This window comes from Corvus hawaiiensis, chromosome 4 (genome assembly GCF_020740725.1).
Source record: "Corvus hawaiiensis isolate bCorHaw1 chromosome 4, bCorHaw1.pri.cur, whole genome shotgun sequence".
In the NCBI taxonomy this organism is placed as follows: Eukaryota; Metazoa; Chordata; class Aves; order Passeriformes; family Corvidae; genus Corvus; species Corvus hawaiiensis.
Genome location: NC_063216.1, coordinates 67,335,254 through 67,354,366, shown reverse-complemented (window position 1 = coordinate 67,354,366; position 19,113 = coordinate 67,335,254). Strand labels below are relative to the sequence as shown.

Sequence of the window (19,113 nt, the reverse complement as noted above, 5' to 3'; positions counted from 1 at the left end):
TATAAATTACTAGTTGAAATTTAAAAGTGATTTGATTTCAGTACATAAGTTACCCTAACATAAAGAAAATATCCCCTAATAAAGGACTTTCAGACACACTGCTAAAGACACAGCAAGAAACAGCTCCTGGAAGTTCAAAGGAGAAACATTAAAATTAGAAATTAGGCACAGTTTTAAACAGAGTATGATTAATGACTGGGAAAAGAAGTACACAAAGTGGATTCTTTACTTCTTGTAGAACATGTAAGGTCATGCACTTTAGATAATAACAAGAACACTTTCAGCTATAAGCTAGAAATGACTGAGGAGGAGAAAGCTCAATTCACATTAGTCAATCACTGTTTGACAATAAGCTACCAGTGTGAAAAAAGACAAACACTGCCCTAGAATGCATCAGCTCAATTATTTCTAGTAACGATGTGGGAAGTATTAGTACGGTGCTGGTAAAGTACTGCTAAGACATCACTTCAATTATTGTGTGTAATTATGAATGCTTGTGTTCAAAAAAGATTAACTTAGGCTGGAGCAGCTGCAGAGAAGGACTACTAGGATGATGAGAAGAATGTAAAATATGTCACAAAAGGAGACAGAAAGAGCTTGTCTTGTTTAGAGAGAGGATGACTGCTATCACTAAATATCACAGGGTTGTAAAGGAGCTGTTTAAGCCAAAAGACAACCATGGTATAAGAACAAAGGATTGAAACTGGACTTGAATAAATTTACTCTAATTTAGATCCTTTTTAATCACTAGGCAAATGAAGCATTGAAACAATTTTGCAATAGGAATTTAGGAGATAAATGACTATAACCAGCTTTAAGATGGAGCTTAAATCCACACACATTCAAGCTACAGCATCATTGTCACGGCTCCTGCAGCACCAGGGACCAGAGCCAAACTGAAAGGTTCCCTCCTGGGGATGGGTCCCTGGCATCACAGGGATCATGTGCCAAAATGGGCCAAATCACCCCAAACTGCAGGGCCTGCTGAAACCAGCATCATTCTTAAATTGTGATCAAGCCCTGAGGTTGTTGTCTTAATAACTTATCATCACTTAAAAAATAGAAAATTATATTTACCTACAAGCAGCACTGTTTCCAGGTTTTCTGTTAATGTCAGAAAATCACTTTTAAAACTAATCACTCATTTATTTCTTCCAAAGCAAAGCTCAAATTACACTGAAAATGTGGACTTGTACCAAAGTTCATACACAAAAAGGTAGTATTTAGATCATACTGCCAAAAATAAGAGTTACCTGGATATCAAATGAATATTCACTGTTTCTCTTGCACTTTATGTGAATAGGAAGCATGGCTTCAGCCACAAAGTAAGGTTAGCACTGACTAACAGTGATTCCACTTAATGTTGTCTGCCTTGTTTAAATAAATCCTGCTGCAAGTACCTTTCTTGTTGCATATGAAGTGATGAAGCAGTGCTTTAATAACAATCTAACTGCAGAATGCTCATAGATTGTTTTCCAAACTCTTTCTGTTCATCATAAAAGGTCATTTCATTGCACTGATTTCCTGAAACCCTTCGGATTTATTATTTGTCTTCAGGGCACAAAAATACAAAATCTGCTTATGAAGACTCTAAGCTATTTTCCCTTGCATTAGAATAATTTTTAAACTACTTATATCTTCCTACTACTTCTTGAATGCCTGCTCTAATTAGATTGACAGCTTCTCACTCTTATTCTGAAAACTGCAGAACTGCATTTAAAAGAACCCAACCAAACACTTCAAGAAACAAGCCGCAAATAAGATGGATGGGGATTTCAAGTGCAAGTTCCCTTGTATTTAGAATTATTACTAAATTTAATAAATTTAGTTTTAATTCAATAATAATAATGATAGTGATAATAATTATTCAAAATAATAATAATAATAATAATAATTCACATGAACAAGGTTTCTTGTTCATGTGGCTTGTGTAACCCATAAAACCATGCCTACAATTATTTCTTCTGAAAATATCTACTTGACTATATCCCATTTTTAACTACTCCAGAGTTCATGTTTTTTTCTCTGGTGCAAGTACTTGTCTTCAAGATGTTTTGGGGAGGGAGGGTTTGTGACAAATAAAGTAGTGGGAATACAATACATTTTCTTTTACTAGTAAAACAAGGAGGAAATTTCTTTCAATTATAGAAAACAATGAAAATAAAGACAAAACAGGATCTTTAGTTATTTTTATTAGACTATGATTCATGAAAGTGAGCACTATTTGAGTGAGTTTTTCACATGTTTTCATATTTGGGTGGGATTTTTTAAATAACTGGCATTGCTTTTGAAGATATTTATATTTCCTCTATAATAAAAGATCTAGTATAAGCACAGGAGGCTCAAAATAAACCATGTCACGAGATTACAATTGGTAGTACAGAAGAACCAAGACCCTCTCATAACTGGTCAGCAGATGCCTCTGTTGGAAACTGCAAATGAATTCAGTTCAAAATTAAATGGTTTCTGAGTCATTCCCTAGAGACTGGAATTCAGCCTTTAAATACACGAGAAACCATCAAATGTGAGTCAATAAAACAATGCATGAAAAGCCACTTGTCCTGGCAAGACTCTTCTACACCAGCTTTTTAGAAAGTACTTCAGAGGGTTTGCAACAGCATGAATTCCACAGCCAGCATAAAACCAGGTTGTGTTAACAGTAACCTTTCCTCCTTTTTCTCACCCTGTGCCAACTGGGTGACATTAAATACAAATTCAGTTAAATAAGTTCACTTATTAAATAAAAAATAAGTTGCTTCCCATAATTTCAAAGCTATGTTTAAAGGACACTGTAGCTGCACTGCACTTTAGCTATTCCCAAAGCTAAACCATGAAGCTGTTTGTTATCAAAACCAGACAATACCCTGAGTTTCTGAAGGAGAAAAGCCAGGGTGGGACTCGGCCCCAGACACAGACAATGCAGATGTACCTGTGCATGAGTGAAGGGTCTTGGCTCCTCACAGACAGTGGAGGTCGGTCAGCCCATGGCATGGGACATGTGTCCACCTTAGGACATTAAATCTCCATGTGTCACCAGCCAAAGAAAATTAACCAGTTGTAGGCTGACCTTACCTCATCTTTGGGGAAGGTACAAGAAGGGTTCTTATCCAGAATCAGAGTTTTAATAGCATTTTACTTAAAGGACAATCACCACAGCCCATCCCTTCTGACTGATTTGTGAATTCATGCTTTGGATATTAACTAAAGTAATTAATCAACCTCCAGTATCAATACAGGCTGGGGGATGAACAGATGGAGAGCAGCCCTGCCAAGAAGCACTTGGCGGGGCTGGAGGGAGAAAAGCTGGACATGATCAGCAATGTGCACTTGCAGCCCAGAAATCCAAACATGTCCTGGGCTGCGTCCCCAGCAGTGTGGGAGGCAGGGCAAGGGAGGGGATTCTGCCCCTCTGCTCTGGTGAGACCCCACCTGCAGTGCTGCATCCAGCCTGGGGGCTCTCAGCACTGGAAGAGCATTGATCTGTTGGACCAAGTCCTGAGGAGGGACACAAATAATGGTCAGAGGGTTGGAGCACCTCTCTTCTGAAGTCAGGCTGAGAGAATTTGGGCTGTTCAGCCCAGAGAAGAGAAAGCTCCAGGGAGACCTTATGGAAGCTTTCCAATACCTGAAGGGAGCCTACAATAAAGATGGAGACAGAACATTTACAAGAGCATGTGGTGACAAGATGAAGGTGAATGGCTTCAAACTGAGAGCAAGTTTAGTTCAGACATTAGAAAGAAATTCTTTGCTGTGGGAGTCTGGAACAGGTTGCCCAGAGAAGTTGTGGATGCCCCATCCCTAGAAATGTCCAAGGCCAGGTTGGATGGGGCTTTGAGCTAGGTCTAGTGGGAGGTGTCCCTGCCTATGGCAGCAGCAATTGGATCTTTAGGGTCTCTTCCAAACCAGGCCATTATATGATGATTCTGTGATCATAGTTTTACCAGATGGAAGCCCTCTGCTATGGGCCAGAGATACTATGCCACCAACTTCTTTGTATTAAACTTTTAATATTCTCATGACATAGTTGAGGTAGACAGCTTTTTTCCCATGGACTATTGCACACTTCTAACAAACTTTATATATCTCTTATCATGACAGCTTAGATCTTAAAAGCTAGATTTCTAGGGAACATCCCAATCAATTAAATTTAAAATGCTGTATATGCTATTAAATCAAAATCCTATGTAGTGAAATATTCTAGTTTACAAAGTCCCTCAGTGTCCATGAGCCCATCTGTCCCACCCCATGAGTTCCCTGAATCTAGGGGTTTTTTTTGTGTAAAGTGCTCACCACAATACCCTGCCATAACTGAGTATGACAGATGTCTTTCAAAACTCCTCTGGATAAACAGCAGCGAGCATCAGAAAATTGCATCTCCAGAAGTACTTTGCATTTCAATCAGTCCTTGGAAAACAGGGCACCTGAAGGCATGGTTTTGTGTGAATGCCTGAGCCAGACAGCCAAGGTCTCCAAGCTGTACACAGCAAAAATGAAGTCCCTAATGGAAGGATGCTCAGAAATAGGCTGAGGAGATCCACCTAGGAGTAAAGCACAGAAGAAAACCCTAAACTGTCCTGGTTTTAAGAATGAAATTTAAAAAATCAGCAACTAAATTCCTCATAAATGTTTCCAGGATAGAGAATGTTACTGAATTTTACATATCCTGCTCAGCATATTTAAGTGGAGAACAAATAAACATCTATTTGTCCCATGCTAAGCAAAAGTCCTTTCGATTATCACATCTATCTGATAAATTGTTCAGAGCAAATCTGAATTCCATACTCATGATAAATCTTTACCCAAACTTCCATCAGAAGCTAGCACACACCTCTTTGATAGTCTTAGGGAAAATTGCAGCTAAAGTACATTTGAGTTTACTTGGTTGAACTCTTGGCAGATTATGACTGAAGGTTTTTTAAAGACTTCATTACATCTTTGCCCTCCTTAAGCAAAGGTTATCACAAAGCTGCCTGTTTGAGTGAATTATGACTACTGGGTGGTCACTAGTGCCTGTGATATTACTTATTACATGCTCAGTGATAAATTTAAATTGGTAGATAACAAGGAGAAATCTCTACCAAGACCTTCATTATGGAATCTAAAAATAGCAAAATTACACTTACAGGGAGAAAATGATAAGCTTAATGTATACATTTGCTGAGCAAGCAGATGGTATATTTCAGGAAATTCACTATTCACATCAAAATTAAAAATATAAACTTAATCCTTCTAAAAATTAAAACTTCCAGGATGAAACAGTTCTTAAAGATTTTTTTTTAATCTAGACTTCTTTAATGTTCATATTCTTCATCTTAAGAGCTAATGCTGTTAGCACTTATTGATTCAGCCTTCTAATAATTACATCATCCTTCCAGCATGTCAGAGACTGTCAAGGTGACTATGATGCTATATGACTGGAGTATGACTCCAGTGTCACAAAATATTTGTGTCACTAGTTTATCCAGAAGCAGACATATAGCAAATCTCAGAGTGATAGAGAATAAAAATACTGACTTTATTAATAAACTGCTATGCAAAATGTTTCATTACTTGCTGTAATGCTGCCAAAATAGCCTTGTCAAGTAATTATTTAAATAGTTTTATTTAAATAAACTAGAGCTCAGTGAAAGTGCTTTGAACAACATTACATTTTCCCAAAACATCACAAGATCTGTCAGCATTCAGCTGTTTAATTTGATGTTATCTGGAAAGAAATCCAACTGTCTCACACAGCTGCAAAGTATCTTTACTTTCCTGCAATGAGTACTTGTGTATCCACTGCATTTCTTCTAAAGGTATTTTTTGAGTGTGAGCACTCAAACAGATCAAGCTAAGGCTTATGAAGATACAATTGCTTTTGTTACAAACTTCACCAATTTTAATAATTGCATTATTATTCCTAAGGGTTGAAATGAGGCAAGAATTACAGTAGATTGACTCATTTGATAAATTTAAATAAATCCTTGCTTAAGGATTTCAATATCTTGAACTTATAGTTTTGACCTGAAAGACATATTTCCTTTCTTTTCAGAAGCAAAAGCCAGTGTTCAAATGACAGTATGTCCAGTAGGTCACCAAAAACAATGAAACTCAAACATCAGATGAACTATTAAAGTATTAACACACATATTTTGTTAAAGAAATTGAAAATCATCATTTTTTCTGCCTCTCTTTCAAGAACTTTAAAAAGTAAGGTGCAAAGCCACACCCAGACTGACATGACAACACTGGAATAATGGAATTCATTCAGTAATAAAATCCAGCAGAGCGGGACTGAGGAGCAACCCTCCTCCAAGGAGTAAGGACTTCATGTGAAGGTCTGAACTTTTTCTTCTTGGGGATTTTGTAGCAAGGAGGACTGGACTGACGGGCTCCTGTGAAGTGATGTTCACTTATGAGCAAGTGCATTTTAGATACTTTACAAATTTCATTTCAAACTAACCCAAAATTTTCTAAGCTCAGTAATCAGCAAATACCCCTTTTAGCTACAGCAAAAGCTGTAAGAATGACCTTGCCCATGCAAAGGCAAAATCCCTTCTTCTCTCCACCTGCCATCAGTGCCAGTGATAGCTGAGCTGGAGCAGCATGGGGAGACCCTGCTCTTCCCTCCTATGCTCCAGGAGAGTGAGGAGCTGGCCCTGCTCCCACTGCCAGCATGAACCTGGTAAACTCCTGCTCTAGTTCATGTATTTTAGCATCCGATAAAGATGCAACCCTACCAATCACTCCCTACAAACAGCAATCGCCTTTTGCTGGTATATTCTTGAAAATTGGGATATTCCTTTTAGCAGACTTGAAGCAGATTTTTCTTGTGAACCATCTCTGAAAACACACAAATGATTATCAGTCACAACACCAACAAGGGACAAGAAAACAGTGAATTCAACTGGTAGGACAGGTGATGATCAGGATTTAACAGAGGGCTCCATTTTCCTGTAAGCCTGATTTTTCACCACACATAATCAACTCCACTTCGAAATGCGGCAAATTGGCAGATATGGGGGAAGCAGTCTGATGACATTTGTTTGTCATAATATGCCAGAAATTAGTTTACAAACTTGTCTTCAAAATTATGATAAAAACAATTTCCCAATACCACTTCACATTTGCAAGAGGCTTCAATGCATCTTAACTGATGAAGTCCAAGAGCTCAGTAATTTTTGCTTGAATATGCTATTGCATCCTGACAAACACAAAATGTGGGGAAAATAATAGGCCTGGCACAGCCAGAAAGTCAGGAGAGGAGGCTCTGACTGATTGTCACAGCACAACACACGACAATGAGGCATCACAGAACCAGGCTCTGGACAAGAAGCTATGCAAGCAGGCACACTGGCAGTGTGAAGATCATGCAGCCATGGGAACTATTGCTTGATCTATTGTGAAGCATACGCACACAGAATGCAATTTTAAGATGGCCCTAAATTTCTAGATGATGGCCTTTTCCTCCAAATTTATTAAAGATACCTCTCTGTTACTACAAGTTACCATGCAACTCCAGCCTGTCAATCCAGCTGAATGTAGCTCTCAAGGCATAATGACAACATCTTTTAGAGAGGAAAGTATTTTGTTATTGTTATTGCAATCAATGAAGGCTTAAATCATTTTTCCTTGACTTTTCTGCGCTATTATCTGTATTATAATAACAGTCATGAACAGTAAAGATTGGGTTTTATTGTGCCAGCATGTCTGTAGAGAATAATAGAGAAGAAAGTCCTTGCTTTACAGATCACACTCTAGCTGGTGAACAAATAGGACAAATGTTATTGCTAAGAAAATAAAACAGTAACAAAAGAGAATTGAGTCATACAGTGACATTTCTCTAATCCATGGCAAACAAGAGTGATTTACCCATTATAAAAACAAAGATGGATTTTAAGGTAAGATTTAGACTCATAAAATCATTAAGGTTACAAAACATCTCTAAAATCAAGTCCAACTTTTAACCAAATACTAACACGCCCACTAAACCATGTCACGTCTACTAATTTTTTTTATACTTCCAGGCATAGCAACTCTACCACTTCCCTGAGGAGCCTCTTTCAATGTTTAACTACCCTTTCAATGAAGAAATTTTTCCTAATACCCAATCTAAACATCCCTTGGCACAACCTGAAGCTGTTTCTCCTTTTCCTGTCACTTGCAGCCTGGGAGAAGAGACTGATTCCCACCTCATCACAATCTCCTCTCAGGCAGTTGTAGAGAGTGCTAAGGCTCTCCCGAGCCTCCTTTTCTCCAGGCTGAACACCCCCAGCTCCCTCAGCTGCTCCTCATCAGACCTGTGCTCCAGACCCTGCCCCAGCTCTGTTCCCTTCTCTGAACTCGTTCCAGCACCTCAATGTCCTTCTTGTAGTGAGGGGCCCAAAACTGAACACAGGATTCAAGGTGCGGCCTCACCAGTGCCAAGTACAGAGAGACAATCACTGCCTGGTCCTGATGGCCACACTATTGCTGGTACAAGCCAGGATGCCATTGGCCTTCTTGGCCAGCCAGGCACACACTGATCATGGTCAGCTGACTGTGGACCAGCACTCCCAGGTCCTTTTCTAAGGGGCATCAACTTTTTTACAAAACATAAAAATTTGGAATATGTTGGTTAACAGCGCTCAAAGTGCACTGGTTGAACATGGTACTTGAAATCAGGATGAAAAAAGGAGAGTGAGGAATAAATGCATATGTCTCTATAGATAGGGGTGTGTGTACCTATTTATATATTATTTTCCATTATTAAAGGACCTACAATTTGCACAGTTCAAAAAGTGTTTCAAATTACTTTCAATAAATATTGGTATAAATAAAAATCACCAACCTGTCACAATGAATATTTAATGTCTTAATGTATTTTGAATGAAATCCTTGCCTTATTGGAATCAGGAGTATTCTCAGAGGTATGAGGGGTAGCAAAAACACCAATCAGATCACAAACTATTACATCATTTTTTTTACTACATGCATTTTATAAAAAATTAGGAAGCAATTGAAAAAATCACATTAAAATTCAATTATTCTCTAGCTTTTCCCTATACCATTTCCGGGCCACCCAGGGGAAAAAAAAAATGGATGTATATAAAACCTGAAAAAAACCAGCACTACTGAATAAACGTACTTGCTAAATTGGACCAAAATTGGCCCCAACACTTCAATTAGCACTCTGGTTTTGGCTGTGTAAAAGTATTTCTAAAGGCATTTTCTTGTTTAAAAACTCTAGAGGCCCCTTTACAAGCACTGGTACATGGAGAATGTTCCTCTGTGTCTCCAGTGCAGTCATCACTCCGATCTCATCTGCAAAGCCTTAAGTGTTGCCTGTAGGATTAAACACACCTGCACCCACTATTCAGAGCTAAGAAATACAAGAAATATTACATGTGCCACACCTCTAAGAGGTTCATTATCCTTTTCAGCCTTAACCACACAAGTGCTAGCAGGAGCTCCTGATGTATTTAAAAGGTTAAAAGCTTGGAGTGTTCTACTGTCATCTTCGTAATGCTTTCAGACATTTGAAATAAATTGTGGACTAGCTCAGAGCTTCTCAAGAGATTAGGCAAAATTGGATTTTGATGTCCAATAGCTGCTGCTGCTGCCATGACTGGAGTTAGGCAAACCTGACAAGTCCAAGAGTTGTTGTAGAAAAGGATGAAAGTGTTCAGGGTGATTGGACTGGGTGAAACTAGACTAAAGGCCAGTTTAAGTATTTTCTGTGTAGGCTCCCTCTCCAGTGAACTTGTTCCTTCAACCTTGGAGCATTGGTGTCTGCCTAATCCAACTATATGTGGGGAATTTTCTTCCTCAGCAGTTAAAATACTTGGGGAAAGAGTTCCTTGTCAGGCAAGCATGGGTAATTACCTGCCTATGCCATGATAATGGATATATGTTGTATTAATAAAGCTGAAACCCTTTCCACAAGGCACATATGATAGCCAATCACTTGCAGAAATGGTCAACTTTTGGCCATGAAGACAATTAAGTAGTAATTAAACATTATGACACACAGACTTTCAAAGTTTTATCATCATTATGGTTTCCTTACATACCATTTGTAGGTGGAAGTATCTTAAAACTAAGCTCAAATGTAAACTTTCTTGACCAATGTCAGTTTGGCATCAACTCACTATTTAATTGACTGTTAACAAATTCTCCAAGATATGACTGCTATACAGATATTTTATCTTCCTGTTAATTGGTAATTATACATTGGCAGAAAAATCACTGTTTCTTTCCAATTATTCCAGAACTCAGTGATTATTTAAACTTTGCTAATTAGCAGTGGAGGGCTGTTACATCTTCTGGGCAAATTGTATTTGATAATCCCTATTAAAATATACATGGCAGTAGTTGACTTGTAACAAAGAAAAAAAAAGAAAAAAAAAGTGGCAGTTCAAAGGGTATTAGATACAGCACAAGGCAAACAGGGCCCTATTAAAATTTCCCCAACTGTTCTAATGAGAATGCCGAGGGTCATTTCTTCCTAGTTTACCATCTGTTTGGTTTCTGGCAAATATCTCTGGTGTGAAGGGAGGGTCCTGGAGCCCATTTGGCTTGTCACAAAGTAGACCAGGGATCTACAGCAATTTCAGTAAGTTAGAAAACTGCACTTCAAGCACTTCAAGATCAGTAGCATGTACATAGCTGAAAACTTTTTTTAAGAGCTGTCATTTGCCGACTGTTCCTTACTTTTTAGAGCCATGAGCAAGCACAGAGAGGCAGACTGAGCAGGGGGGATCAATTTTATAGGCTCACCTAACAAGAAAATGCAACAGTTGGCCTTTTTCCATCTCACAATGTTAGTGGGGGATATTTTCCTTTATATGTCAAAATCTGAAAGTAAAACATTGTCCCAGAAGCATCAGTGTTTGAGCATAAACTGATGCCAAAACCAAGCCTCTGAAAGCTCAGAACCCCAAACCCCATCCAGGATCAGGAGGAGCCTTGGATGCTTCCAATGCATGGTCCAGACCCATGTGCTGACAGAGCTGGGGCACATTGTCTGTGGTACCCCCTTGGACTTAACACTGTGGGTGTCCTTCAGCCACCCAGGCACCCTCCTTGCCCTTCTTCATCTGGAGATGAAACCAGCATCAGCAGCACTGCCTACAGTAATTCTGCCCTAAGCCTGCTCAGAGTGAAAGGGATATAGGACCTGGAAACCACTCTTTTCCTTTTCCCCAGTTCCCAACCCATACAGATCCAAATCAAAATGATCCTTCCTCTATAAATTGAGAGGGGGTTTTCGTTGGCTATGCAATCACATATGTAACCAAAATACCCAGCGGAGGATTATTTGAAGGCTGCTTTAATCCTGTTGAAAGGCAATAGAACAGTAAAAAGAAAAGAGTATAAGATAATTTATATGGTATTACATTATATCTGGCAATTGCTCTTTCCAGGATTTCCTCTAGGAAATGTATTATTCACCATATTTCAAAGAATATTTTTAACTACTCATTTTTTTTAAATCCCAGAGAGTCAATGTATTACTTAAAATATGTATGATCACATTCATGATATAGAAACAAAGAATTGCAAAAGAGAAAAGACTGCAATATCACTTTCATCTTCTATTTTTTGCTTTCTAGCAAAAGAAGATGAAAGTTCAGGCACTAAAATGTTTCCAGGTAATATCACTCTCCTAGTTTCTTATAAAGTATCCCGCACAGTTAAACAAAACCTAAATTTCATGAGGAGTTTATGACCTGACAGTAGAATGGGGTTATCTGTTTTAAAAGATTGCAAATTACAAGCTGTGTAAACCTACACAGAATATAAACAAAAAATTTTTGTTATCCAGTTAGGCCTATGGCAACACTTTCCAGCGTAATGAGAATTTGGAGTCCACTGTCTCTACTACAATAGAACCTACAGACTTCTAAGAGGACCTTTGCAATTTAGGTTGGAAGGTTAATGCATATATAAATGTTACCATGAAATTACTTGTTAATTCCACATTCACTAAAAGGTGCACATTGGTGTAGTGATTATGATTTTGCATAAAATTAGGTTTTGGGGGGCTTAGCTAGAAGGCTGTTTCCCACCACAGTTTGTAGGAAACTAATTACACCAAACTTAAATATAATTTGTCATGTATTCATCATGTGAAAAGCTACCAGGGAGCCAGAAAGCCTTGGGAAGAACTGGAGATGCAGTGTGAGTGGCAGGTCAAAGGCAAGCTTTGATGTACGCAGCCCAGCACATGTGTCTGCTCAGCCCGCCTGTCACCAGGATGATCCTGTGTAATGAGACAGATTCAGGTCCTCAGCTCATAGCGCTCCTTATCGCTGCTGAGGGATTAGGCTGTAATCTTCTCCTTTAATTGTAGGAACTATGCCGTGCTCCCTGCTCCCTGCTTTCCAGAGCACACAGCTTTGGAGCAGCCATGCGGTATTTTCGTACTTATGCCAAGCTACAGAGTGGTTCCCCTGCCACCCACCAAACTATTTATCCTTACTCTCATTTGCAAGCAATCATTCCCATCAAGCCCACCACCACATTTGTAGCTTTGTAACATTTTTTTTTAGTACTCCTGCCTCTCACTTTCCTCTTCTATATTTGGACTAAGCCAAGCACTGAGAGCCCCTAAATGACTGTATGGGAGATCAGTCTTGGTGGGCTGATAAACCCCAGAGCACAGCCAGATGACCCAAGCTGTCAAAAAAAAGGCCAAACACCAACAAGAAGCCTGAGAGACAAAAGCAGAAGAAAGGAAAACACTGATGGATAAAGAGATCCCACAGAAGTCCAAAATGTGACTCCAGAGATGGACAGGGTGTGAATAAACTGAGGGCTACTGAGGGGATGCAAAGAGTGGGATTGCCCTTCAGCCAACAACACTGAAAGATGTGGGAACATTTCCATGTACACACCACACTGATCAGGAAAGGAAAGTGGAAATGACACTGGAGAGATGCAGCTGAGGGTATCTGTTGTATCAGGGAATCTAATGAAGAAAGAAACAGTCTTCTTAAAAGCTACTTTTAAGGATAATTTCTTTACTAAAGGATCCTCCCACCTTGCTTAGTCAAATTTCAACACACTTATGTTCGATCCCAATTATAAATTTAGTTTTACAATTTTAGTTTTACCTTTATCTGAACCCAGAGAATACTTCAGCCTGGGACAAAACATTATTTATGACCACTATCAACTTTTATACCCAAAACTTCACACATTTTGCACCAAAAAATTGTTAGGTCTCCCAAATAAAAGTTTGGGAGGTTCATGTCAGTGTAATCCCACAGAGGAAATCAGGAACTATTTCTTTGCCTACACAATGTGTACTGAAGAAGAAAGAAAACATAACCTTAAGAATTAAAATATTTTTTCTTTTCTTCTTCAAAGCTTCTTGACGTGGTTAACTGTGGTAACTGACAATGATTGTGTCTCCATCAAGCAACTTCCTAAATTGGTAAAAGATAATTGTAGTCACAACACATTAACTCATAGCACAGAAGAGACATATATGTAAGTTAGGGAGACTTCAAATTGTTGGGCAGTCTGGAAGATTATGATAATCTATCGTGACCTCCTGTGTGAGACAGACAAGAGCATTTCAATAGTAATATTGCAAGGGAGAAAAAATATTCTTTCCTGCACCAGAAGCAAGCACTACCAACCCAATTTCAGAATACTACTATCTTCAGGTTTTAAAGGCCCAGCTTTACGCCCCACCCCCATCTAATCTATGGTAAACCATATAAATCTTTGAATTGAGGTCTCTGAACCTGACTAGTCCTCAACATTAAAAAAATAATAATTTCCAGCAAGCTAAATCTAACAGGAATATCACAATCACTTGCCTCAAAAGAGAAACAGCTTCTTTGCTGATTGGAAATGATGACACAACAGATGGATTCAGGGTTTCTGGAGAAAGCGCTTTATGTTTTCTTCAGAAAACCAAACAATGTCACTCCCACCTACTATTCTACTAAACAACATATTAAATACTGTGGAGACTGCTCTATTTTTCTACTGAAAATGGTGGATTTTAAAATATTGTTACTTTTTAAAACTATCAATTTTTAGAAGCATATCATTTACATGATAAATGCTTTTTGGAAGAGGCCAGCCTTCTCATCTCTCACTGCAAGGTAGAGATAGGAAAAGTTTATGCATTTCTTAGTCCTGGGAGCCATCAGTACATCATAGATTGAGCATTCATATAAAATTGCATTTAAAAGCCATTGCCATTTTTCTTCACTGTTGGCTTTTTACTGTGACTTCAAAGACACTGCACAAGAGCATCATCTGTTATGAAACATTTGGATTGGTTCTTTTGTTTTTTCAATGTATATACAAGCTTAGGAAGTAGCAAAGAAAACAGAAAAATGAGACTTTTATTTAAAATATTTTGTAGCTAACACTGTAACACAACTGACCCTACAGTTTACCCACAGAAAGTTAAAAAAAAAAAAAATTCAGAGATGGCAGCACTTTTTCTCTGACATAAATGGAGGCATGTTCAAGGCAGAGCATCAGATCTCCCCAGGCATGATATTTGAGAATTTGTATTGATGAGCAAAATGAAGTAGGTCCAACTCTGCATGACTGTTTTTGCATCACTTTGCCTTTTGGATTTTTCCAGGCTTGGAGTTTCTTTTGGATACAGAACACACATGTCACCAGTTTAATTTTTGGTTATCTTACAGTGACAGAATGGTCAAAGTAACACATCAAGAGCTAGAGAATGACCCATGGCAAGTTAAAGAAGGCCACATTGTTTTACCTGTCACACATCACATGTTACTTTAACATCTGTCTCAATAAAACATCAACTGAAACAGCCTTATTCTACAAATGAAAATACAAATTTAGGGAAAAATACAGACATTCTTTGTAAATGCACAAGGTATTTAGGTTCTTAAAATGTTGCTTAATTGTCATTCTTAAAAGCTTACATGTAATTAAACATGACCTGTATACTTTGCCCAGTGAGTTTGCCATGATCTGCCCAATGATGTGATACAAACACTTATAGGTAATAGCTTGTCAGTAACTTGAACATCCCAGAAATTTCATATTGATAATTACTTTCTGTCTTGCTTATTCCATCAGATCTTATTCATCCTGTAAACAGTACAGTGGGAAAGGAGAAACAACAGCACAAATTCTTCCAGAAAAGAGAAGCTTTCAGTGCCTTTTGCACAAGGCATGAAATACCTGTGCCAGCCATGCTCTTCCCTTTGAAAGGCTGAGCAAAAAGTCTGAGGTTGAATGGTGGTGTTATCCACAGAAGCAAAGCCCTTCTCAAATTACCCCTCAGTACAATTTTAAATAATGTGCTATTTACATTACATTCTTTCATTTACAAGCAAATGTCTGTCTGCTGGATGACACTCAAATGCCCAGACCACTCATGTTCTACATGCATTATAACAAAAGTAAGTACCATGAGAGGTTATTATGAAGAAAGTACTGAATTCTGTCCAGAAGACAAATTAGCATTTAAATATGCTACTGCAAGTGCAGTGCAGTTGGCGTCCCGTGTGACTGGTACCTGTTTTTGTACCTTCACCATAGATTGCTTGTTAGGGTCACTGAGTTCCTCCAATTGGAGGAATGCAATTGTTACTATTATTTGTAAGGATATAAAAAATGCTACCAAATAACAAACTGCAGAAGGTATAGCTGTCAATTACTTGCACAAACTTAGAAGGGATTATTTAAAAAATGTTTGTCCTTAGCACAGCTGCTACTGCTGAGGGCTACAGCAGAACCTGAAAAACATGATAAATCTGCAAAGGCTATCATACCCCTTTTACTAAAATTCTGCTTTTTGGACTTGGTAAATAATTGGTTGTATAAAATATCTTGACCAGCGTTCTGGTTTTAAGAAATATGCCATAAACTGAACGGAAAAGTAGGTTGACATAAGCTTAAAGGAAACAGTGTTCAGCCCAAGAAACAGTTAGAGGCTTTGGGCTAAATGCTTCAGTTCATACAAAATGTCACACAGTTTAGAAATGGCTGTTTAAAACAATTTATCTGCTGAGGCTTTTGTCTCTTAAAATTTATATTATTCAGCATACTAATACCAGGGCTGAGCAAAGATGAAGGTGGCACAGGAAGCAATAAAAGCTGCCTAAAAGCCACCACTGCCTTATCTCATTGACTCCCACTGACTTCCATGTATTATTGATTACTCAGTCTAAATTAACCTGTTCCAGTAATTGTGTTGATACTGATGTCCTCTGTACAACCAATTATTCATTACCCTGGGTGGCAGAAGGTAAATTACACTGGACTTACCAAATCCAAAAGCACTGGAACCACCAACACTCTGGGAAGCCTGAACACTGGTAGATGTGTAGAGCCCAGTTACCAGTAAGCCATCAAAGAAGGTACTTGTTGAAATAGTCACTGAAATGAGAGAAAATAAAATATGTGTAAATATTGTAGTTATGATCCTATACATGTTCTGTGAGTAGGCTCTTGCTCTTGAATGAGATCCCATCATATAGTCCAGCAAATCCATCTGAATTCCCGCAATATTTATGATATTTCTACTTTCAGTTTTGCTTGGGAAGTTGCCTTTGCCAGAAGCATAAACTATGCTGTTCATGAAATACAGGAGTTAAAAAATAATGCACTGGAATGTATGTCTTATAAGCAATTGTCGAGACATTAGAGCGTAGTAAAGGCAGTGAAATAACCAGGATTATAGTACTGTTCTCTCTGGACCTAAATAGAGTGCCAGGTTATGGTTATCATGCTCATTACAGTATTGTACATTTAAGGTATATGGGCATCTGAGACATTACAGATTGTGTGTATTTAAATAGCTCGGGAATGTATTTTTAATACATTCTTAAGTAATAGCAGAAAACATCCAAATAGCAATTACAAGTAACATTTGAATCTGTATGTTCTTTGTTAGAATTGACATTCTTGCAGCATTTATTTAATTCTTGTACACACTAATTCTCATATTTTTATTTTGGTGTGTTTGACAAGGTAGCCCACGAGGGAAACCAGTTGATAAAATCTTTTTGAACTTCAGCAAAGCTTTCGATACTCTTTATCATAAGATCCTTCTGGAAAAATTTTCTGGCACATGGCTCAATAAACACACCATGGGACGGGTGCTCACAGGTCAGGCACAAAGGGTTACAGTGGCTGGGGTGACATCAGATGGGGGACCTGTCACTAGTGGGGTTCCACAGGGCTCCATCCTCAGCCCTGTGCTCTTCCACATCTTCATAAACTATTTGGACACAGGACTGGAGGGGATACTGAACAAGTTCAGCAATCATACAAAACTGGGAGAAGCTGTTGACTCCCTCAAAGGCAGAGAGGCTCTGCAGAGAGACCTCAACAAATCGGAGAGCTGGGCAGTCACCAACCATATGAAGATCAATAAAACAACAAAAGCTCTCCCTGATGAAGAAGAGTCTTATGACTTGTAGCCTCATACACTGAAGATGGATACAGGCCTCAATTACCACACTCATTCTGCTTTCATACCTCAGTCCTTTCTATTCCCTTAACTCGGAGATATCGGTGCTTGCTGGTAAACTCTGATCACTCCCTAAATCACATTCTACCTCCCTATATTTCCCTCTCTTGCTGGGGACATCATGAGCCAGTGACTGGCCAGGTAACTGAAGCAAGGTACTGCTAGGACATTCACTGGTGATACACATTCACCAGAGAAACTGTTTGGTTTCTTAAATCTTAATAGTCATTTAGTGTTTCCTCAGCAGTACATATTTGGCTTAAACTTAGTGTTTAATATTTTAAAAAACAGAAAAATGTTGACAATAGCTTAATTTACTTTGAGCAGAGGAGCAATATTTACCATGTTTAATTTAACCTTCAACTCTTTGTATTTAATTATCTTCCTTTCTTTGATTATTCAATACTACACTGAAAAAGCCCTGAATCCAACTTTTCTGCTCCCTTGACTCCAAATTTCAGTGTTTTGCAATAGACACTTCCCTGAATTCAGATGCAGGTTCAGAGACATATGTTCAGTTTTTAAGAACAGGCTACTTCTGATATATGTTAAAAGAACAGCAAAAGACTCCAGATTTTTTTTTAAATAAAAGATGTATTAGGGAGAGTAAAATAAAATCAGACAAGCAAACAATGAATTTTTCTTGCATTTGATGATAAAGTAGTGAATAATACATGACCTTTTCTTCCCTTTATGCCTTTAAACCAACAAAGAGGCAAAACATATGTTGAAAAGTATGCCTATGTGTTATTTTTGAAGACTTGGCAAAAGAGTCAGTGAAAAGCATTGATAGAAGGGCACTGGGCCAGTACTTTGCTGCCATTTTGTGTCCCTGTGGGGAAGCATCTTATTCTTTACTGGATAGGATATAATGCAAAAGCCTACTGTGAACAGGTGACCAGTTTCTCTGTGGGAAAGAAGTGATATTTCACAATGCCTGTATTTGACTTTGGACATATTTGTGTGATTGTCAACCCTCATTTTACATAAGCATGTAATAGGTCAATTTTTATTGTTGAAAAATTTCCAACACAGTATGGGTGCCTCATTAAGCCTCTGGGAAACTGCACATTGCCTCTAGCACATTTTTTAAAAACAGAGCACTAGGCTGTTATTATACACGTGTCATACATTTCAGAAAAATTTCATTGTTCTCCAAGAGAAAAAAAATTAATCACGACATTCTCAGTGATGATTTTTTTTCTACCCACTGGTGAAATACATCAAATTCTCATAAAATGAAAGAAACACACTATGCCAAGTGATAATGACCAAGAACAAGAAAGCTGTGCTAATGCACAGCCCAGCAACAGGACAGTGATTTTATATAGGGACTAGGGCTTGTTACTGTGGGGTCTTAAATTTCTCTTCCAAAAGCAGCAAGAAGTTTCTCTCCACCAGGCTTTGTTTGTGCCTTTACAATGGCTCATGCCATGTGTAGCTGGTGCCAACTATCTGGCACTACAGAAGCAAGGACCAATGTCATGACTGGAAAAACACCTGGAAGGACACAGCTGCACAGAGCACCCAGGGATGGGCAGGTAAGGGGGGCTCTGGCACTGCCCCACTGCTGCCCCATGGCACCCAAGGGGCAGCACAGCAGCAGGTGTCATCTACGAGCCCAAGCAGGCAGTGCTCCATCCTCAACAAGACCCTTCTGTGGGAGG

At 38.6% G+C, this 19,113-nt stretch overlaps 1 protein-coding gene across 2 annotated transcripts in view; it reads right to left on the bottom strand.

Moving 5' to 3' along the window:
- RELN (reelin) overlaps nt 1–19,113 on the bottom strand; it is a 275,922-nt gene that overhangs the window by 216,195 nt on the left and 40,614 nt on the right. For both annotated transcript variants that reach the window (XM_048300517.1, XM_048300518.1), the window contains exon 2: nt 16,240–16,350. In XM_048300517.1, coding sequence (XP_048156474.1) covers nt 16,240–16,350 — 111 coding nt within the window. The remainder of the gene's footprint in view (nt 1–16,239; nt 16,351–19,113) is intronic.